This window comes from Brassica napus, chromosome A5, assembly GCF_020379485.1.
Source record: "Brassica napus cultivar Da-Ae chromosome A5, Da-Ae, whole genome shotgun sequence".
Lineage (NCBI taxonomy): Eukaryota > Viridiplantae > Streptophyta > Magnoliopsida > Brassicales > Brassicaceae > Brassica > Brassica napus.
Window position 1 is genome coordinate 24,379,180 of NC_063438.1, and position 17,297 is coordinate 24,396,476.

Sequence of the window (17,297 nt, forward strand, 5' to 3'; positions counted from 1 at the left end):
ATGTCAATTTGTGTAGAAAATAATTAATAAGTCTGGTATAAGTAGGGGTTTTATTATTTATATGGTGATGGTTTGGTCTTATAGTATATACTATTGTGTAATGTGTGTTTGGTCGTTGGGTTGTACCAAAGTTGTTGCTTTCTATCGGTGGTATCTTGAACGTTGAGGATGGTCCGCATGTTTGTTTTCTAGTCCGGCCTCTTCTTTTGACTTCATTTTGTAATTTTATGTTGGTGGGTTATGGGCCAATGTAGTGCTAGATTATAATAGTCAGTACCAAAAAACCTAAAGCTAGCAGATTATAATACAAAAGTCAGTACCAGTTCATCGAGGAATCAAAATATTAGAACTTTTTAATCAAATTTTTTTTTTAAAGAGATCTATAATACAAAAGTCAGTACCAGTTCATCGAGAAGGAGAATCGTGATCCCCATGAACTCCCCATTCTTCTTGATGTTACGCGAATCCCAGAAGCAAATGAGACTACCAACAACGAACTGAGAAGTTCTTCCGAGGCGGAGAGAGTTGAAAGTGGAATGGGCAACGGCGTTAGCGACCGGAGAAACTGCAGAAGTCATTTTCGGAGCGGGCGTTACAGAGCTAAGCAAAGAGAAAAAGTAGAGAGAAAAATCAAGAGCAACCGAAAGCTGACCTTGGAAGCCGCTATATAATGGTGATTTTGTTGAGTGATGATAAGTCACTGTTAATATCCAAAAGTCAAGTGTCAAAAAACGTAGCCTAAGTGAACAAAAATTCTTATTACACAAACAATGAACTATTATTTTGCTATTTAGTATTTATGGTCAAATCCAAGAAGATGCTTAAGACCACGTAACGTAGCCTAGAAATAGATGAATGCTACATAAAATAAGCATCTTCTTGCATAATCTAATTGAGTTTATTGTTACAATATTTCATAATAAAGCAATGAAACCTCGGGATTTCGCTGAAGGTCATCCGCATCAATGACTGGTGCTGGTGTTCTCAGTTGTCAGAGACTAAGTCTGCCAATCACACGTCGAGAAATGATAACGGGATTACCTTGTCAAAAGAAGGCTGCACGAACATACAAACAAACCATAAGAATGAGAAGAAAAATCTCAAAACCCTTGAAGGATTAGACACGTAACGTCAAGACAAATCCAAAGCCGGCGCTGGACATAACCAAATGAGAAAATTGACATGCACCCCCAATTTTTAAAAATATTTCATCAAACTTCGTATGAAATTGTTTATGGCTTCCAACATTTTAAGACCTGCCCTGGATAAACCAATTCAAAAAATCTCATAACACCCGAATCGAGCTTAGGAAGCTTACCAATATGTGAACGGGATTGCGTATCAAGATGAAGTGCTTTCCTTTACTCATTATTTCACTTGGCAAGCCAAGGGTACGATGTTTTGTCAAATTCTGTGCATTGAAGAGCCATAAACACAATGAAAATCACACATTTTATCTCAAAACAGAGCGTGATATAGGACGAAACTGACGTATTCAGAAAGACAAATGAGTATAACCTTACAGAACCTATATTTCTTCTTTCCAGGACCATAAATGATGTATTTCACCACCTTATGTCCATCAATTTCAGAAAATACTATGGTTAAACACAGAACACAGCTCAGATAAGGAAACCAACAAAAAAAAAGAAACTTTGACACACCTAGTGACCACTTTGGTTGATGAGGCCAGGTTCTGCAGATTTAGGTAAGATGACAGTTCTATGCTTCTTCTTGCCATATATTTTGACTGAACTTGCTCTCAAGGCATCACCTTTCTTGTCCTCCTCATAGGAATGGTTCCTTCGGTACATTTACCATATCTATTTTATAACTGAGGGATATATTGCCCTTCTCTTTTGACGTAGTAGAAGACGACACTTTGTTGTCATCAAAGAGTTCTTTAGGATCGTAATTAGGCTTCACCCAAAGAAGAAATCACAAGTAAAATAAACCAAAAATTAGCACTTAGAAAATAAACATAAATCCCAAATAAAATCTAAGTAAGAGTCGTACTATGTACCTGAATCTTGTGATATTTGAGGAAAGGATGATCAAAAGCTGGTTGCTTTGAGAAAGGAACACATTCAATTATATCACCATCTGGGCACCATATCTTTCTTTGTGGGATCACGACACAATGTGTACTTGTTATTCAATTAGGAAAAAAGTATAAACAAAACCAAAAAGTAAACGAAATCATCACGTGTAGTGTAGTAGGAAAGAGAAACCAGGAATCATTAGATTATGATACTTACAAAATCAATCCAGGCAGAAAAATGCTCAATAAAATATAAGTACACACTCGAGGCGATGAAGAGAAGGACGCGACGAAGATCAGAGCTAAGAGGAGGTTCTCAGAAGTTAGAAGCTCATCGGTTTGGGAGAACATGACGAAGAAGAAGATCGACGGGAGGCTGAGGAAAGAGAGAGAAACCATGGTGAAAGCTATACCCGGTTCGATTTGGATTAACACAGTCTGAGGACTTGACTGAATGGTTTAGGCGGGTTTCCTCTCTGCTTCTCTCAGGATTTTATCTCTTGTTTATGGCGGGGGACTTCGCTAGCAATTAAACGAACGCTCTGAAAAGACGTTTGCAGGGGCGTCCCTAGAGTTATGGAGGCCATAAACAAAAAGTAAATTGGGGGCCTATCTAATTGTGGATTCATTTTATTTTTAATGTTTCCATATTAATATTATTTTGTTTTTTCACTGACATATTAGTAATGGACTGAATTTAATTCATTTTGACATTGGTATATTTTTTTTACTTTACAAAACAGTAAAATCCAAAATTATTTATAAAAATTATAATAAAACTTTTAAAAATGGAGGTCTTAAAAAATGGGGGCCCTAGGCCAATGCTTCAGTTGGCTGTGCCAAGGGACGCCCCTGGACGTTTGCACCGTCGACAGTTACTGGAGCAACGATGATTGTGTTCTCATCAGGTCCTTATCTTCCTAAATCCGAACACAGAAAAACACGATCACGAAAACCTTCTGTAGTGAGAGATTCTGGTCATAGCCGAACTTCTTTTGAGAGGACTGGAGTGATGAATTTAACGGGATAGTCGGAGACTCAGGAAAAGGAAGTGAAGGGAATGCATTCATTGATGAATCTTGAAAGGAGTGGAACTATTGTTAATGATTGCGTTAGAGACGACACTTGCGTTCAGCATGATTCTGTAACATCTCCAGATTTTTAGTTGCTGGTAAGATGAATCGTTGCAGAAATAGACACCTAGGAATTTCTAATCCTTTTTTTTGGACAAAATTTCTAATCTAAACGTCGGAGTCTCCTAGACTTACCGTCTTGACTATACACAGTCCAGTTTAGATTGGAATAAAAGCCACGTACAGAAATAAACCAATAATCTAATATCTAGCCCACAAACGAAAGTCGTAATATTTTCTTTGAAACCGATTTCTTCTTTTATTATAGATGCCACCTGTCAACAAAAGCCCTATGATATATGCTGAGGTGGATGCCTAAGGTGAGAGAAAACTCTCCTTTATTATTATAGATTAGTAGTATATCGTATACATATCTATAAGTTATAACGACTCTTTAGTTTGAATTTAAATTTTTGTAGCTTTGTGACCATCTTTCAGATCTCCTAAACACCCTCTCGACGACAGACCTCGGGAAACGAATCGACGTCGTTGTATATGACAAATTTGAATCAAATGCAGTCTCCATCTCCTAAACGTGGGTTTCCAAACAAGTGCGTTGTCACAGCCGACAGGTCTGACTAAACAAATACTCGTACTATTAATTACGTTGATTTTAAGATTCAATAGTATACTATTATTTCAAACCGTTCAAATTTAAACGAGACAACACTCTGCTCTTTTTAAAAACGAACGAGACAATACTTGTTCTTTATACAAATGAAAATAAATTCCTTGAAAAGAACCGTGATTGGGTTTTTGCATGGATTAAGTTGGATCGGATTATATAGAAATTAGAAAATACGGAAGTTAATTAAAATTTATAATAATGTGTGAATAGACGAAATAAAAAGGTAATGGTCCAAAATATGTGTCAAGTATAGAACAGAGCACAATCACAGGTAGTTCAGACTCGAGTGTCACGTAGTAATCCTTCGTGGGTCCGTCCAACCCCAACCATCGCACTAATCATTACTACCTTTCTAATTTCACCAATTTTATTCTTTTCCTTATTACAAAATTTTCATAATAATATTAAAAATCTTTAGATCTTGTGGTCCTCTAACAAAATTTTCACGATGCATGATCCCACGGTATCTCTGGATACAAAAATGATAACTGTGATCTATCATTTATTTGCTCTAATGATTTGTGGGAACATGTTACATACCTTTTTGGATTTCAAATGCATTTAGAAGATAATTGAATGTTTAGCTTATTGTTTGAAACTAATTAGTGTATTGATTAACTGAAATGATTAGTTTCGGTACTGGTTTATATTTCTGTATATAGGTCATCACATCATCAACGGCGGCCAGTGCCGTCACTGCTTCAGTCAGCCTCCTCCTGTCACACTACCACCCACATATTACTACTATATTTTAATGTTTTTTTGGGTCAACAACTATATACATTATTGCATAATATATTAAACCAACTATAGACATTACTGTAGAATTCACGAATTAATAATACTTAAGAATGTGAAAGAATAATAGCTTCTACAGAAACGACATTTAGCTCGGGGTAGGTGCCGGCATGAGTATGTATGTATGATGTACGCAAAGACAATTAACTTTACTAATCTAATGTTAATAATTAGCCACCGGTTATTACTCAACTCTCATAGTAAAAACAGAAATTTTATACTTTCTAAGTAGTAAACAAACACATTTGATTATTTTTTTAATACAGAACAAAGTCTGCTTAACACACTTCGAAGCAGTACATTGTTTCCTGTTCCTCGAGTCCTCGACTTACATTATTAATAATTTAATACACGATCAAATAATAAAGTTTCATAGTTTGTGCGGTGATATTGTCCGTAATGACATATCAACTTTTTGCAAATATGGTTTAATTAAACAGAGTGCATCGTGCGGGGAATTTTTCTTTAAGAATTTACATGCATGTATTAATAAGACGTAATGCATTGTTTTGTCGCATTCCTTATTATATTGTATGTCTCCTTAATTAATTGATCACATAAGTTGTTTAGACCATCTCCAATGTATTTTGCTATTTTCAACTCTAAAATAAGGAAATTTTATAATAAAAGTGAGATATGCTCCAATATATTTCCCTAAAATAGCAATCTCTAAAATATAGAGTAAAAAATAGAGATATCTATTATAGAGGAAGAAATAGAGGTGAGTTAGAGCAATTTTACCTCTAAATGCTATTATAGAGGTGAAAATAACTATGGATTGAAGATGCTTTTAGAGACAATGACCCTAAATTTAATCGCCTAGCTCGTGACCTATGTTGCTAGCGACCCATCAGTTGCTAGGGAATTTTATTTAACAATTTACATGCACGTATTAATAACACGTAATACATTGTTTCGTCGCATTCGTTCTTATATTGTATGTCTACTTAGTTAATTAATCGTACATAATTGTTTAGAGACAATGACCCTAAATTTAATCGCCTAGCTCGTAACCTATGTTGCTAGCGACCCATCGGCTGTATTGGGACACTAATAGTTTAGTGTATTTTTGCAACCCACAGAAACTGAAACCCTCAAGCAACCAGGATTCTGTAATTGTGTGTTTTCACTTTTTCATAATGATACTGGCTCATGAATTGTCTCTTCCATCATTAAAACTGTGTGTGTTTTTGTTCTTCTTTCAAGGTTGCGTATTAATTTTACTAATGGATTTCTTCAATTCCGAGGAAAAATGCATTTAAGTTCTTCAGAACGGTAACATACATTTATTATCATTTTGAGTAAAAACCAATAAATAAATGTAAGTGTAATTAATTATTGTACCATGTACCTCTTTATTATTATTTTTTTGTGTGCACAGTCATGTACCTCCTAAATTCATTTTTGGGTCTTCGTAAACTAAAATGGCAAGAACAATTCAGTTGCACAAAAAAAAAAGAACATCGATTTAACCTCAGTTCAAAAATATATATATAACCCTTTTTTGAAACAACAAAAATGTATATAACCAATTACAAAAATAAAGATAACCTGTGTTTAGACAACATTAAAACTAAAAATTTAAATTTAAAAAACAATTATCATACTAAAAGCATTTACATACAATTTTCAAATTTAATTACTCTCTCCATTCCAAAATGTATAATGTTTTGAAGAGTTTTTGATGTTTAAAAATGTATAATATTTTTATAGTTATATTTATTTTAGCTTTATTGAAAATTGACATGACTAATGGTGTTTGTTAATTATTTAGTTATTTGGCTGAATTAGTTTTGAATTAGTTTTAGTTAATGCTGCTTTTTAGAAAAATATATTACTTCTGGATTTAAAAGATTATTGTTTCAAGATTTACTCACATATTAACAAAAAATAAATATATACTTTGACTTATTTTTTTTTTGAAAAGAGACTTATTATTTTATTCACTTCCCAAAAAAGTTTTATCAATAATATTTTATATTTACATTTTGGTTTTAAATCAAAATGCATTAATTAAAGGTAAAATATCAATTTTTGTATACAAAGAAAAGAACATCATTTTTTTTTGTATACAGTATGTATATTTCTTATTTTTTGTGATTTTACCCAAAATATCATAAAATTTGAAATAGAGAGAATATTTTGTTGTTTAATAACCTTAAAGAGTTTCTTATGGATGTGCTTTAAATGGTTCAGTAGCGTCACGATATACTTACACACACGCTAATGTGGTCTGGTGAACAGATCATGATGTAAAACTACTGCATGAACAATGAAGAATGGTGGTCCACTACATGCCATTTTCGCGCTTCTACTTTGTTCTTACCCAAGCAGGTCCAAAGTGTACAACTATTAGCATGAAAAAGGTATCCTATCCAACAGTCATTACAATTATGCTTCCAACTTCCGCACATGATAATAATTACACTTTACACAAGTATCTGCATAAACACACCTGGTCCAATCCAATCATCATATAGGGTGTATATACGTGTAGACACAAATGATTAGAAATGCTATGTTCTAATCGAAGCCGCGGAGATTTAACCGTTGTTATTTACTTTAAACTTTTTATTTATCCCAAGATATCGAAGAGATTGACCGTAGCATGGATAAGAGATATTTGTGTCTGATTTCTCCCAGAATTGGGATCACAAGATAGATGACATGTGAGTAGAGAGATATGGAAGGGCCATGTGAGATATAATAAGAATCGATCGAGATGTCATTTTTTCATTATGTGATGAAGTGAGGAGACAATGACCCTACGTTATTAAATTTGCATGCTCTCTATCTTCAACATTACACCACTTTGTGTATGATGGGCCGGTTTGGTTATGCCAATAATGACATGTAACATACCTTCCTTCATCCTTCAAATTTGTTAAACTAATTTATTATAGTAAAAACAGTTCTAGAACTAACAATTTTATTTGTCATATGTGTAATTCACGTATGATGCTCTATTTGCACCACAATAAATCATACTTAGACCACAAATCATCTTATAATAATCTACACATGACAGTTTTATATATTGAAATTTCTTGTCATATTTTCTGAATAATCTACATAATTCATTTTTTTTTGTCAACTACATAATTCATTATAAATCACATTTTTATATGACTTGAACCTTACAAAAATTTATAGTGTATAAACTCATCAACGAACATTAATCAAATTTTATATATACAGTTGTAATACTCTACATTACTATACCTTAATATATTAATCTTATATACACAATTGTAATGCTCTATACTAATATCTTCGCATGGTTTAGTATTAAGTAACAACCCGATGATACTCCGAGAATGATATTAAGTATCCATGAACCTAACGTAACTGAACGTTTGAAATGAAAGTCGTCTTCCAAAAATTTAGAAATTCACTGATATCCTATCTAAATGCTTAGAAGAATATGTAAATTTTCAAACAATATATATACTTTAGAAAACCACTTACCTGAAGAATTTATCGGGCCATCTCAGCTGTTGAAGCGGCTAGAATATAGATTCTACCCATTTGAAGGTGTAAGAGACCACCGTAGTGCCTGGCTAACTCGGCCAAACCATGATGATTCAACCGATTCGCTAGTTTCATAGTACCTATTACTGGATATCCTTTTAGACCATGCGGAAATGAATTACTTCTAGTTAACAAAATCTAACTAAATACCAAAGAATTATTAGAACTACATATAAAATTGGTGAGCAATCTTTTGCAACAATCAATATCCCAATAAGGATAACAATAAGTAGCTCGAACTTGAAATCTACCAATGGGAGAATTCAAGATTTTTACAATAAAGATCAATAGATTCTAGGCGTTCGAGAAATATACAAATGGTTACTTGAGTCTGAGTGTGTCTGTTTCATCTGTCTACACTTTATTTGATTACTGTCCTTGCATCCTTCCTGTCTATGAATTATTTTGGCTTAGTACAGTGTGTAATATTTTTTGTTTCTAGGGAACTTATGTTGAGGGGTATCAAGGAAGAAATTGTTTTGTCTCAGATTCTTTTCTACTTTCATGAGGAGTCACGCCGGGGACAGGATCCGGGAGCCGAGAACAGAGCGAAATGAATTAGACTAGCAAAAAGTTTAGCCTTTTTTTCATCGGGTTTATTCACTATTATTTGCTTAAGTGTGAAGAAATCGACCAAGCATTATACCAGCAGAGAATAACAAACAAACACTCTGAGAGATTCATGCATGTAAAACAAACAGACAAAGAAGAGAGCCTCTAGATAAAAGTGAGTAAAACCCATGAATAAAGACTCGTCTGATATTCATTTCGCTTCATTGCCGGTGCCTGATCCTTCTTGACCCCTTGGGAAGAATCTGCTTATGCTCAAGTGTGAAGATATCGACAAGTATTATGCTAGCTTGGAAAATTTTGCTAAAAGAACGAATCATGGAAGTAAAGCTGATTGGAACGGATTGTGGAGTGGAGAAAATGGAAGAACTATTAAAGGAGGGAGAAGAAGATTGGTTTGCTTGAAAAGTCAATAATGCATTCTTCCTTACACCACCACCAACAAAGGGTTTCAGTTACTTTCTTTTTGAGTATTTTGTAACTCTCTACTTATCAAGAGAGAGGTTCAGATTCTATACTAACCGGTCTCTAACCCCCATCACACAGTCTCTACTTTGCTTTTGCTCGTGTGTCATTTTTGGGGACTTTTTAAAAGGTCTTTGAAACTGCGTATTGTATACAAACAATGAAACATGGAATCAATGTTTTCTTGCAACACCAACTTGTTTTCTTTTTCCTTAAGCAGTGATCTACGCTCTGCGACACCAACTTGTTATCAAGAAAGAAAAAAACAGGCAATCAATGTTCTCCTAAGTTGATGAGTATTCCAGGTCTTCTTTTTACCCCACATTAGTTACTACTGTTATTGGAAACAATTTAGGAAAATAAAAAATGGTTTATAGATGATAAACACACACAATTTTTATTTAACTATATTTTAAACAGAGGGTTTAAACGTTTACTTAGGAGAATTATATTATTATTTTGGGTAAGTAGCTTATTAGCTTTTATCCGTATCATTTTTAGTTGAGCAGTCTCTTACTAAAAATCTTTACAATATATAGCAACAATAATATATTTTCTTGATATAAAGATTAAATAGCAATATAGAAGGAACAGTGTAGCTAATATGTAAAATACAGTACAATACCAAATCTTTCGATTCACAATTCAACTGAACAAAAACACAATAGAGAGTCGTTCAATTTCGAATACATTTTTCAGTAAATTTCAAGACACAGTTCGGCCATAACTTAAAGATGCCAGGTAGAGATTCTTTCCCCATTTTTCCTGCATTAGATAAAAACACAATACACAGCATCTCAGGTATTGTTAATGGGAAAGGATAACCAAAAACAAAACCAAAAGAGTCTTAGGAGATTTGAGAAATCTCTACTCACCTTGACATGTGTGCTAGGGAACTGAGAGGTACGCAATGTCTCTTGTGTCTCGTCAGCCAGTCTACGCCGTGGGATGCTTAGAATTAGAGCAGCTTGATCAGTCGTTGCTGCTGTTGATGTAATTCTGTATCCACCATCCCAACGCCTGTGCACGCCTTCACTCGGATACAGAAAATCCAGTTCCACAACCTGCAAAGAGAGAGATAAATTGGAGACTTTATGAACCAGAAATCAAAACGATAAATCAAAAAGTGAAGGAAGATTAAGAAGTCATCTCATCTAACCTGCTCACTGTAACCAGAATTGCGGGACATAACAACACCCCATCGACTCCCAGCTGTTGCCATAGAGGTTACATGGAAGCCTTCTCTCCACTTCTTGTTTATCCACTTGAATGGGAATGAATCGCTTACTTTGTAAGACTGCTGTGAATACTGCGTACCTTCAAAAACCCAATTTAAAACAAAACATAGAATAAGCATATCATTCATGAAGAAAGCATTTAAACTTTTTTACGAAAGCAGGAAAAGTGTTTATGTACCTTTTGACATGACAACTAAGGAGCTTCCATTGGTTGCACCAGCAATAGAACTTATGTAGTAATTCTTCTCCCACTGTTCCATTATCCATTCCTGAGACAGAACAGAGTTTACTCTCACATAATATCATCTTGAACAGAACACAGACCTAAGAATAATCAACAGAGAAACACTGGACCAACCTTATGCAAGAAGACAGGAGAAAGTTCGTAGACTTGGTTTGTGAAGCCAGTTCCAGCATCCATTATTAATGCCCATAGATTCGAACATGATGATACACAGCTTATTAACAAACCATCTGCGATACCTCTTTCGATATGCTGTGCCAGCCTTGAATCAGCTACATTATAATGGTACCTGGTTGCACAAGTAGATTATTAATCTCAAATTGTTTTTACTGCAGATACATTGAAGCTAAGAATCAAAGTCGCAAACGCAGACTCAGTTGGAAACTTTGACTTCTCACTGGAGGCAGCGGATAGATCAAGGACACTTGCAAGTTAACTGACTGTATAAATTAACCATAAACTTTTTGGTTACCTCTGCTTCATTGGTTGCCTGGCATTGTAAATCGATATCCATTGTGTTGCAGGGACTCCTAGACGGACTTTTTTCCTAGGAGCATCTTCTTCTTCTTCCCCAATGCTCAACCTACCTCGCTTCTGTCCAACTTGAAAAATGATCTAGCACAAGAAAAATACAAGACGTCAAACAACAACTCTAATATGAATAATAGGAAAAAAAAAAAAGTAAAGATGTACAGCATGGAAACGTCACCTTTTGAGCACCCTCCGTGTTAATAGGCCTAATTGCCGGGTTTTCCCCCAAGAGTTCTTGAAACAGAGATACTAACTTCCCATAGTTAGGTTCCTCGTCAAATTTCATATTTACCACGATCTCAAGAAATTGCTTGAAAGGAGCGGGACAGAAACAACAAAGCATATCTGGCGATGTTGCCATCTTCTTTTTGCAAACGAGGAATGACTTGTTATCTCCCTGAAAATTGAGTAAGATAAAGGATTAGCAGAGAAAGAAGTATGTTAAGAACATCATTTTACAAAACAAAAAGAAAAATACGTCTGTAGTACCTGATATCCTTGCCATGGCAATCTACCTCGATGAAGGAAGATCAGTGTATATGCCAATGATTCAAGATCATCCCTTCTGCTAGCAGTTCTCCCCAAGTGAGCATGTGCACTTGCGTATCTAACTGTCCCCCTACAGAAAATTAAGCAGAGATATATTCAGAAAAGAGTAAGAGTGAATATAAAAAATCAGAATTAGGTAACAGCTGGAAGATTAAATCATTACCTAAACATATCGGGACGTTGGTCATATTCAACATGTTGTCCGCTACCACCTCCTTCTCTCCACTTTGTTGCTGAAAGGTTAGATAAAAAGACGAGAAAGGTACATAAGTACAAGGAAAAAGTCACAGAGATATTGAAATCAACCAACCTAGTCCCAAATCAACAAGAAACAGCTTTTTCTCTTGAGACGTTGAAGGCTGCCCGAGTAAGAAATTTTCTGGCTTAACATCTCCATGCACATAACTGAAACCAAAGCAAATCATAACTTGTTAAGCTTGTTAGCAGAGATTAAACATACAAACTTAGAGATACCGACGCTCAAAATAGATATAAGAAGAAACCTTGGGCAACCAATATAAATAGAAAAACAAAAAAGAAGTTCAAGTACAAACCCTTTTGCATGCATCTTTTCAAGGATGGACAGTGATTCAACTGCAATGCAAGCTACCATTTCCGAGGACATTCTGCTAAGACGGGGGAAAATATTGTGAATAAATAATGAACCAAGTGATAAGAACTCTCTAAGGTTGTGTAACGAAGACTCACGCTTGCCCTGAAGTATTCCATATATCCCATAAGCTAGGCCCGAGTATGTCCATTACCTAAGGTTAAAAAAAAACATCAACAATCAATCATACTGCACGAGAAAAGCAGAAAGGAGAGAAGAGAAGAGAGGCATCCAGTACCATAATATAATAGTCTCCTTGTCTCCCTTTGAAGTGCACTCTAGGTACTCCATGGCTGCCACCCAACGTACTGATCACAATAAAATAAAAATGTTAATTACAAATAAATCTTTTATAAAAATAGTAAGAGAATCGAACACCCACTTGTAAACCTGCCACTCATGTGGAGGACCATAGTTGCAACCCTTGCTGCTTCGATGCTCAAACTTCAGAGCAACCTACAAGAGAAATTAGAGATGTGAGACGACCGCCACAGTAATAAGACAGACAGAGTTGCATTGCATTACCTCCAAGATGCTAGCTCCTGCACTACGATCATTACCACCACTAATACGACGTCCTACAAACACTTGACCAAAACCACCTTTCCCCAGCTTCCTCTCAACCTTATAAAGCGGCGATCCTCCAACTTGAACCTAAGAGACAAAAAGAATCATTAGTCATTACACCAAAGCTATGCATTAACAGATTCTCTCCAACAACAACATAATCATCGAGAAAGTCTTACCCTTTCGGGGAAAGGAGCAGTGTTTCCTTCTTCTTCCTGAGCAGCCGCCTTGTTAGAGCCACCACTATCGTTACCAATCGCCATAACTTCCTTCTCCTCTTCTTCTTCTTCTTCTTCAACCACTACCTCTTTACCCTTCTTCTTAGGATTCTCCTGAAGGGTTACCTTATCTTCCTCTTTCAATCTCCTCGCCGCCAATCTCGTCCTCGGCCTCTCTGCAACTCCGACGGCAACCGCTTTTCCGTTACTCTTCCTCTGATTCTTATCCTTAGGCTGTTGATTCGGAGCTACAGCGTCGGGGACACGGCCTCGGCGGACTCCACGGCGAAGCTCAGGCATAGCTCAAACCCCATGCAATCGAGACGGGACACCGAGAGTCCGATCATTATAGTCCTCCCAAGACGAAGGCCTTGCTCATTTCGGATTTGGAAAGCGATTTGATGTATAATCGGAGATCGATTTTCCGATGAGATTTTTTTTTTTTTTGGGGGTGAGATTAGGGTTCGCCGGTTAAGTTTGCGATGAAGAGAAAATGTTGTGGAGAGAGAGAGAGGCGATGTGGAAAAGAAGGTATTTATGCCACGTCAGATAAGTAAACACAAAACAAAAGGAAAGAAATTAATTATCTTTCCTTTTTCGTCAAAACGATGAGTATTAAATTTCGTTTTATGAGAAATAAATTAACGAAAATGAAATAGAAATAAAACAACTGTCCCTGAGTCCGTGACCTGCGGTTCATGCAAACAACCGCTCACGTTTTTTTGTTACGAAATAAAATGTGATTATTTTGAATAGATTCTGAGTATTTTTATTTTCCAAACAAAAATATATACATAGCTAAAAGTTGTATATATAGTATCTCCATTAGGACGGGGAAAACGTCTCTCCATCAGAATTCTAGAAAGACAGCAAAAATATTTATGTTCTAATGTTTTGTTTAGTATAGCAAACGTGAATAATGTAAGAGCTTATTTGCTAAATAACCAAAAAAATAAGGGAAATTAGTTGATGTTCTCAAATCATTTGATACCGGAATAGAGGGACTGCATGCTACCACTTGTTTTGACCCAAAATATGGTCTGTTTCATGTAGAAACAACCACTTTGTATTTTGTAAATGAAATAAAACCATTACAATGAATATACTATAAAAAAACATATAATTAACTACGTTACCCCCTCTCAATGATCAGACCACACAACGTGACATGCAACTGATATCTTGCATATTTGCATTGTTTTATCCATTCATCCATTAGCATTTTCATCATATAGATTAGGATTTAGCCATGTCTAGGTTGCATTTTGCATTCATTGTCCTCATTAGGTGTTGGAGTGCCACATGGAGTTCTTGGGGACATTTGGATGCATTTGGAGCTTAAAGGACGTGAAACAGGTGATCATTGGACGAGCAGAGCATGGGAGCGAGGTTCCGCAGCGACGTCATGAGGTCGCTCCAAAGCACCTCTCAGAGCGACCTAGCTAGAGCGACCCCGTGCAGTCGCTCGCATCTCACACCCCTCTCGGAGCGACCTCCCAAAGCGACACCCCGAGGTCGCTCGCGTCTCTATGGCGAGACGACAAGAAGCGAAGCCCGGAGCGACCTCTCAGAGCGACCTACCAAGGTCGCTCCCGATCCAGAGCGACCCGTTGGAGCGACACACCAAAGTCGCTCGCGACCCCTCGCCCGGAGACACCAAAAATCGGCCCTGGAGCGACTTCCCGGAGCGACACCTGCAAGTCGCTCCGCGTTATTTTGCTGCCGAAAATCATGATTTCTTAAGGACCTTTTTGCAATTTATTTTGGACGTTTTGCACTTGGAAAAACCTATGTTTTAAACATCTTTTGTAGCCACCAGTGGCAGATTATCTTTTATCTTTGATCTATTGAGAAAGACACAAGAACTCTCTTGAGAAGTTCATCTCTGGGGTTTTGATTTGTTATGTTCTTGTGTTCTTGTTGATTTCTTATCTATTTCTCTACATGGTTAATCTGAAATCCAATATGGGTTTAAGAGGAATCATGGAGATTAGTGAGTAATCACCTTTTGAATTCATGGGTTAGGGAGATTAAGGGTGATTAGGTTAGAGCTAGGATGTTTTAGTGTAGATCATTCATATTTCCTTGCTAGTAGAGTAATCATAATGCATCTTCTGAGTTGGCCATTCAGTTGTTGATCCTTAGGCATTTCTCACCCGAAAGGTGTTCGATGAAATGCCCGAGACAACTCTCCTAGGCTTTTAGTATACTTTGCCAAAGACATTTGTTGTTAAAGGTACTAAGATAGCTAATAGACTTGTTAGTAATGATTGCTTTCATATTATTCAACCAAAGACATTTGATGTTTGAGATATGTTAGCAAATGAGCATTCATCTAGACATAGAGCTTGCTTAGAATTGTGTCTAGGCTTAAGGTTGATAGTTTGATTGATCCTCTGCCATCCTTAGTTCGATACTTGATCACCCGAGGTCTAATCCCTATACCCATGAGTTCTCTTTTCCTTTAGTCAAGAAAGTATCATTCTGTTATTGCATTCTAGTTTAGTAGTAGTTTAAAACCCATCTAAATCATTGGTTGCACTTAGATTAAGTGAGTACTTGCATTCTCAGTGCTTTGATATCCCTCAGAACTGGTTCGACAATCTTTTATACTACAACATTTGTCTTAGGAGCCTTGAAAACTCCTAACATCAGCAACAAACGCCAAACAACAACACTCGGTAAATGCAAAATGTATCTTAAGTAACGACAGTCGCAAATTCACAATAAACAAAGATACACACACTATTATATTATGTAGCTAGTAGTGCATGACGTAACAGCTGTACTCAACAGTAGCATCTCCTGTCTTTTGATCAAACCACATGGTCCTTGCCTCGACATAACCTCTAGCGAACCGGAACAGTCCACTTCCTCCGATCACCGGCATCTCCCTAACCTTAGTCAACACCTCGTTTCTACCAAGTATCGAGATCGTACTTCCGTTATACTTCCCTGTCTTGAACGCAAAGTTCATCACCATAAGCGCAGACAAGTCGTGCTGCCCCACAGCAGCGTATATTCCTTGAGCCTGGCCTACCAAAGTTGAGTTCACGGGGACCCCCGTGGTTAACCGGTTATCGATCACAGTGACGGCTCCAAAGAAGGATGAGTTGGTGAGAGGAGGTCTCAGCACGACCGAGGTAGGGTTCGAGCCGCTTTGGATGTCGTGCCAGTAGACACGGAAGAAAGTGAGTTTCTCTTTGTGGAGGCCTAGGAGTTTCCGGTCAATGACTTTTGCAAAGTCTTCGCCTTTTCCGGCGGAGACAACGGCTGCGAGAAGGATGAGTTGGAAGGCGATGATGAGGATGAGCTTTGCCATATGTGAGGATTTTAATTTGTATGAGATTTATTTATCGTTGATATATGTTGTGTATATATAGAATAGATTATAGAGTACTATGCAGTTCGAGAAGAATAAAAAGACGATGGCTGGGAATCAATATATGATTTTTATTTGCCATAATTCGTAGTCGCTGGCCGGGAAAAAGAAAGAAAAGTCGGAGGCCCCCATTCAAAACAAAAAGTTTTATTTAAGTTTTATCAAAAAATATGTTTTTGAACAAAATTTTAATTTAAATTACTTCTTAAGAGAAAATACTTTTAGCAACTTCAAAGTTTTAAAAACATTTTAGTTATTATAATTTTTTAATATAGTTATTTAAAGCTGCTTTTTGTTATTTTCTTTCTATTTTACATTTAAAGTTTTAGATAATATATAAATATTTTTTCAAAAAGAGACCCCCATTTGGCCACTTTTCATTCAAATGTTTCAAGAGCGTGGGGTCAAGCCCGGCTTGTATAAAGCAGCCAGTATTGTTATTTTATCTCTATCTAAAATATGATTTTATGTTAAGTTAAGAGTTAATTAATTCTAGTTTGTTCTCTTAAATTTTGAAAACAAAATAGTTCTGAACTAAATTATATAACTTTGATGAAGAAATGGAAAATTATCCATTGTTCTTTTATCTTATTAATTATGTTAACGTAAAAATTCTTCTACTTGTTAATTTATCCCAACATGTTATTCCCTCTTTTCTCGAAAATAAACTTTTTTAGAGTTTTCCACAAAAATAGATTTTTTATATTTTTTAAAGTATTTTTGTATACTTGTAAAAAACATTAATTGTGAATATTTGAATTTATTAAATTTTATTAGTGGATAGTTATTAAA

General features: G+C 36.0%; 2 protein-coding genes and 1 long non-coding RNA gene across 3 annotated transcripts; all 3 read right to left on the reverse strand.

Annotated features, from left to right (window-relative positions):
- Positions 1 to 722: 722 nt before the first annotated feature.
- Positions 723 to 2,660, reverse strand: LOC125609064. Its single transcript, XR_007339568.1, has 5 exons — positions 2,024 to 2,660; positions 1,665 to 1,920; positions 1,519 to 1,572; positions 1,319 to 1,411; positions 723 to 1,056 (listed from the first exon to the last, which is right to left on the reverse strand). It is a non-coding gene; the product is annotated as an uncharacterized LOC125609064 (long non-coding RNA).
- Positions 2,661 to 9,748: 7,088 nt separating this feature from the next.
- Positions 9,749 to 13,669, reverse strand: LOC106452296 (casein kinase 1-like protein HD16). The gene is made up of 16 exons (XM_013894365.3): positions 13,085 to 13,669; positions 12,864 to 12,992; positions 12,721 to 12,794; positions 12,577 to 12,646; positions 12,437 to 12,492; positions 12,283 to 12,354; positions 12,039 to 12,133; positions 11,892 to 11,961; positions 11,669 to 11,798; positions 11,358 to 11,576; positions 11,121 to 11,263; positions 10,763 to 10,937; positions 10,583 to 10,673; positions 10,326 to 10,483; positions 10,042 to 10,230; positions 9,749 to 9,931 (listed from the first exon to the last, which is right to left on the reverse strand). The coding sequence occupies exons 1-16, from the start codon at positions 13,421 to 13,423 to the stop codon at positions 9,872 to 9,874; spliced, it is 2,070 nt and encodes a 689-aa protein (XP_013749819.1). The 5' UTR covers positions 13,424 to 13,669; the 3' UTR covers positions 9,749 to 9,871.
- Positions 13,670 to 14,177: 508 nt separating this feature from the next.
- Positions 14,178 to 16,647, reverse strand: LOC106345399 (dirigent protein 7). Its single transcript, XM_013784598.3, has 2 exons — positions 15,782 to 16,647; positions 14,178 to 14,297 (listed from the first exon to the last, which is right to left on the reverse strand). Exon 1 carries the CDS (start codon positions 16,443 to 16,445, stop codon positions 15,885 to 15,887), a length of 561 nt encoding a protein of 186 aa, XP_013640052.1. The 5' UTR covers positions 16,446 to 16,647; the 3' UTR covers positions 14,178 to 14,297; positions 15,782 to 15,884.
- Between the last annotated feature and the right edge of the window lie 650 nt (positions 16,648 to 17,297).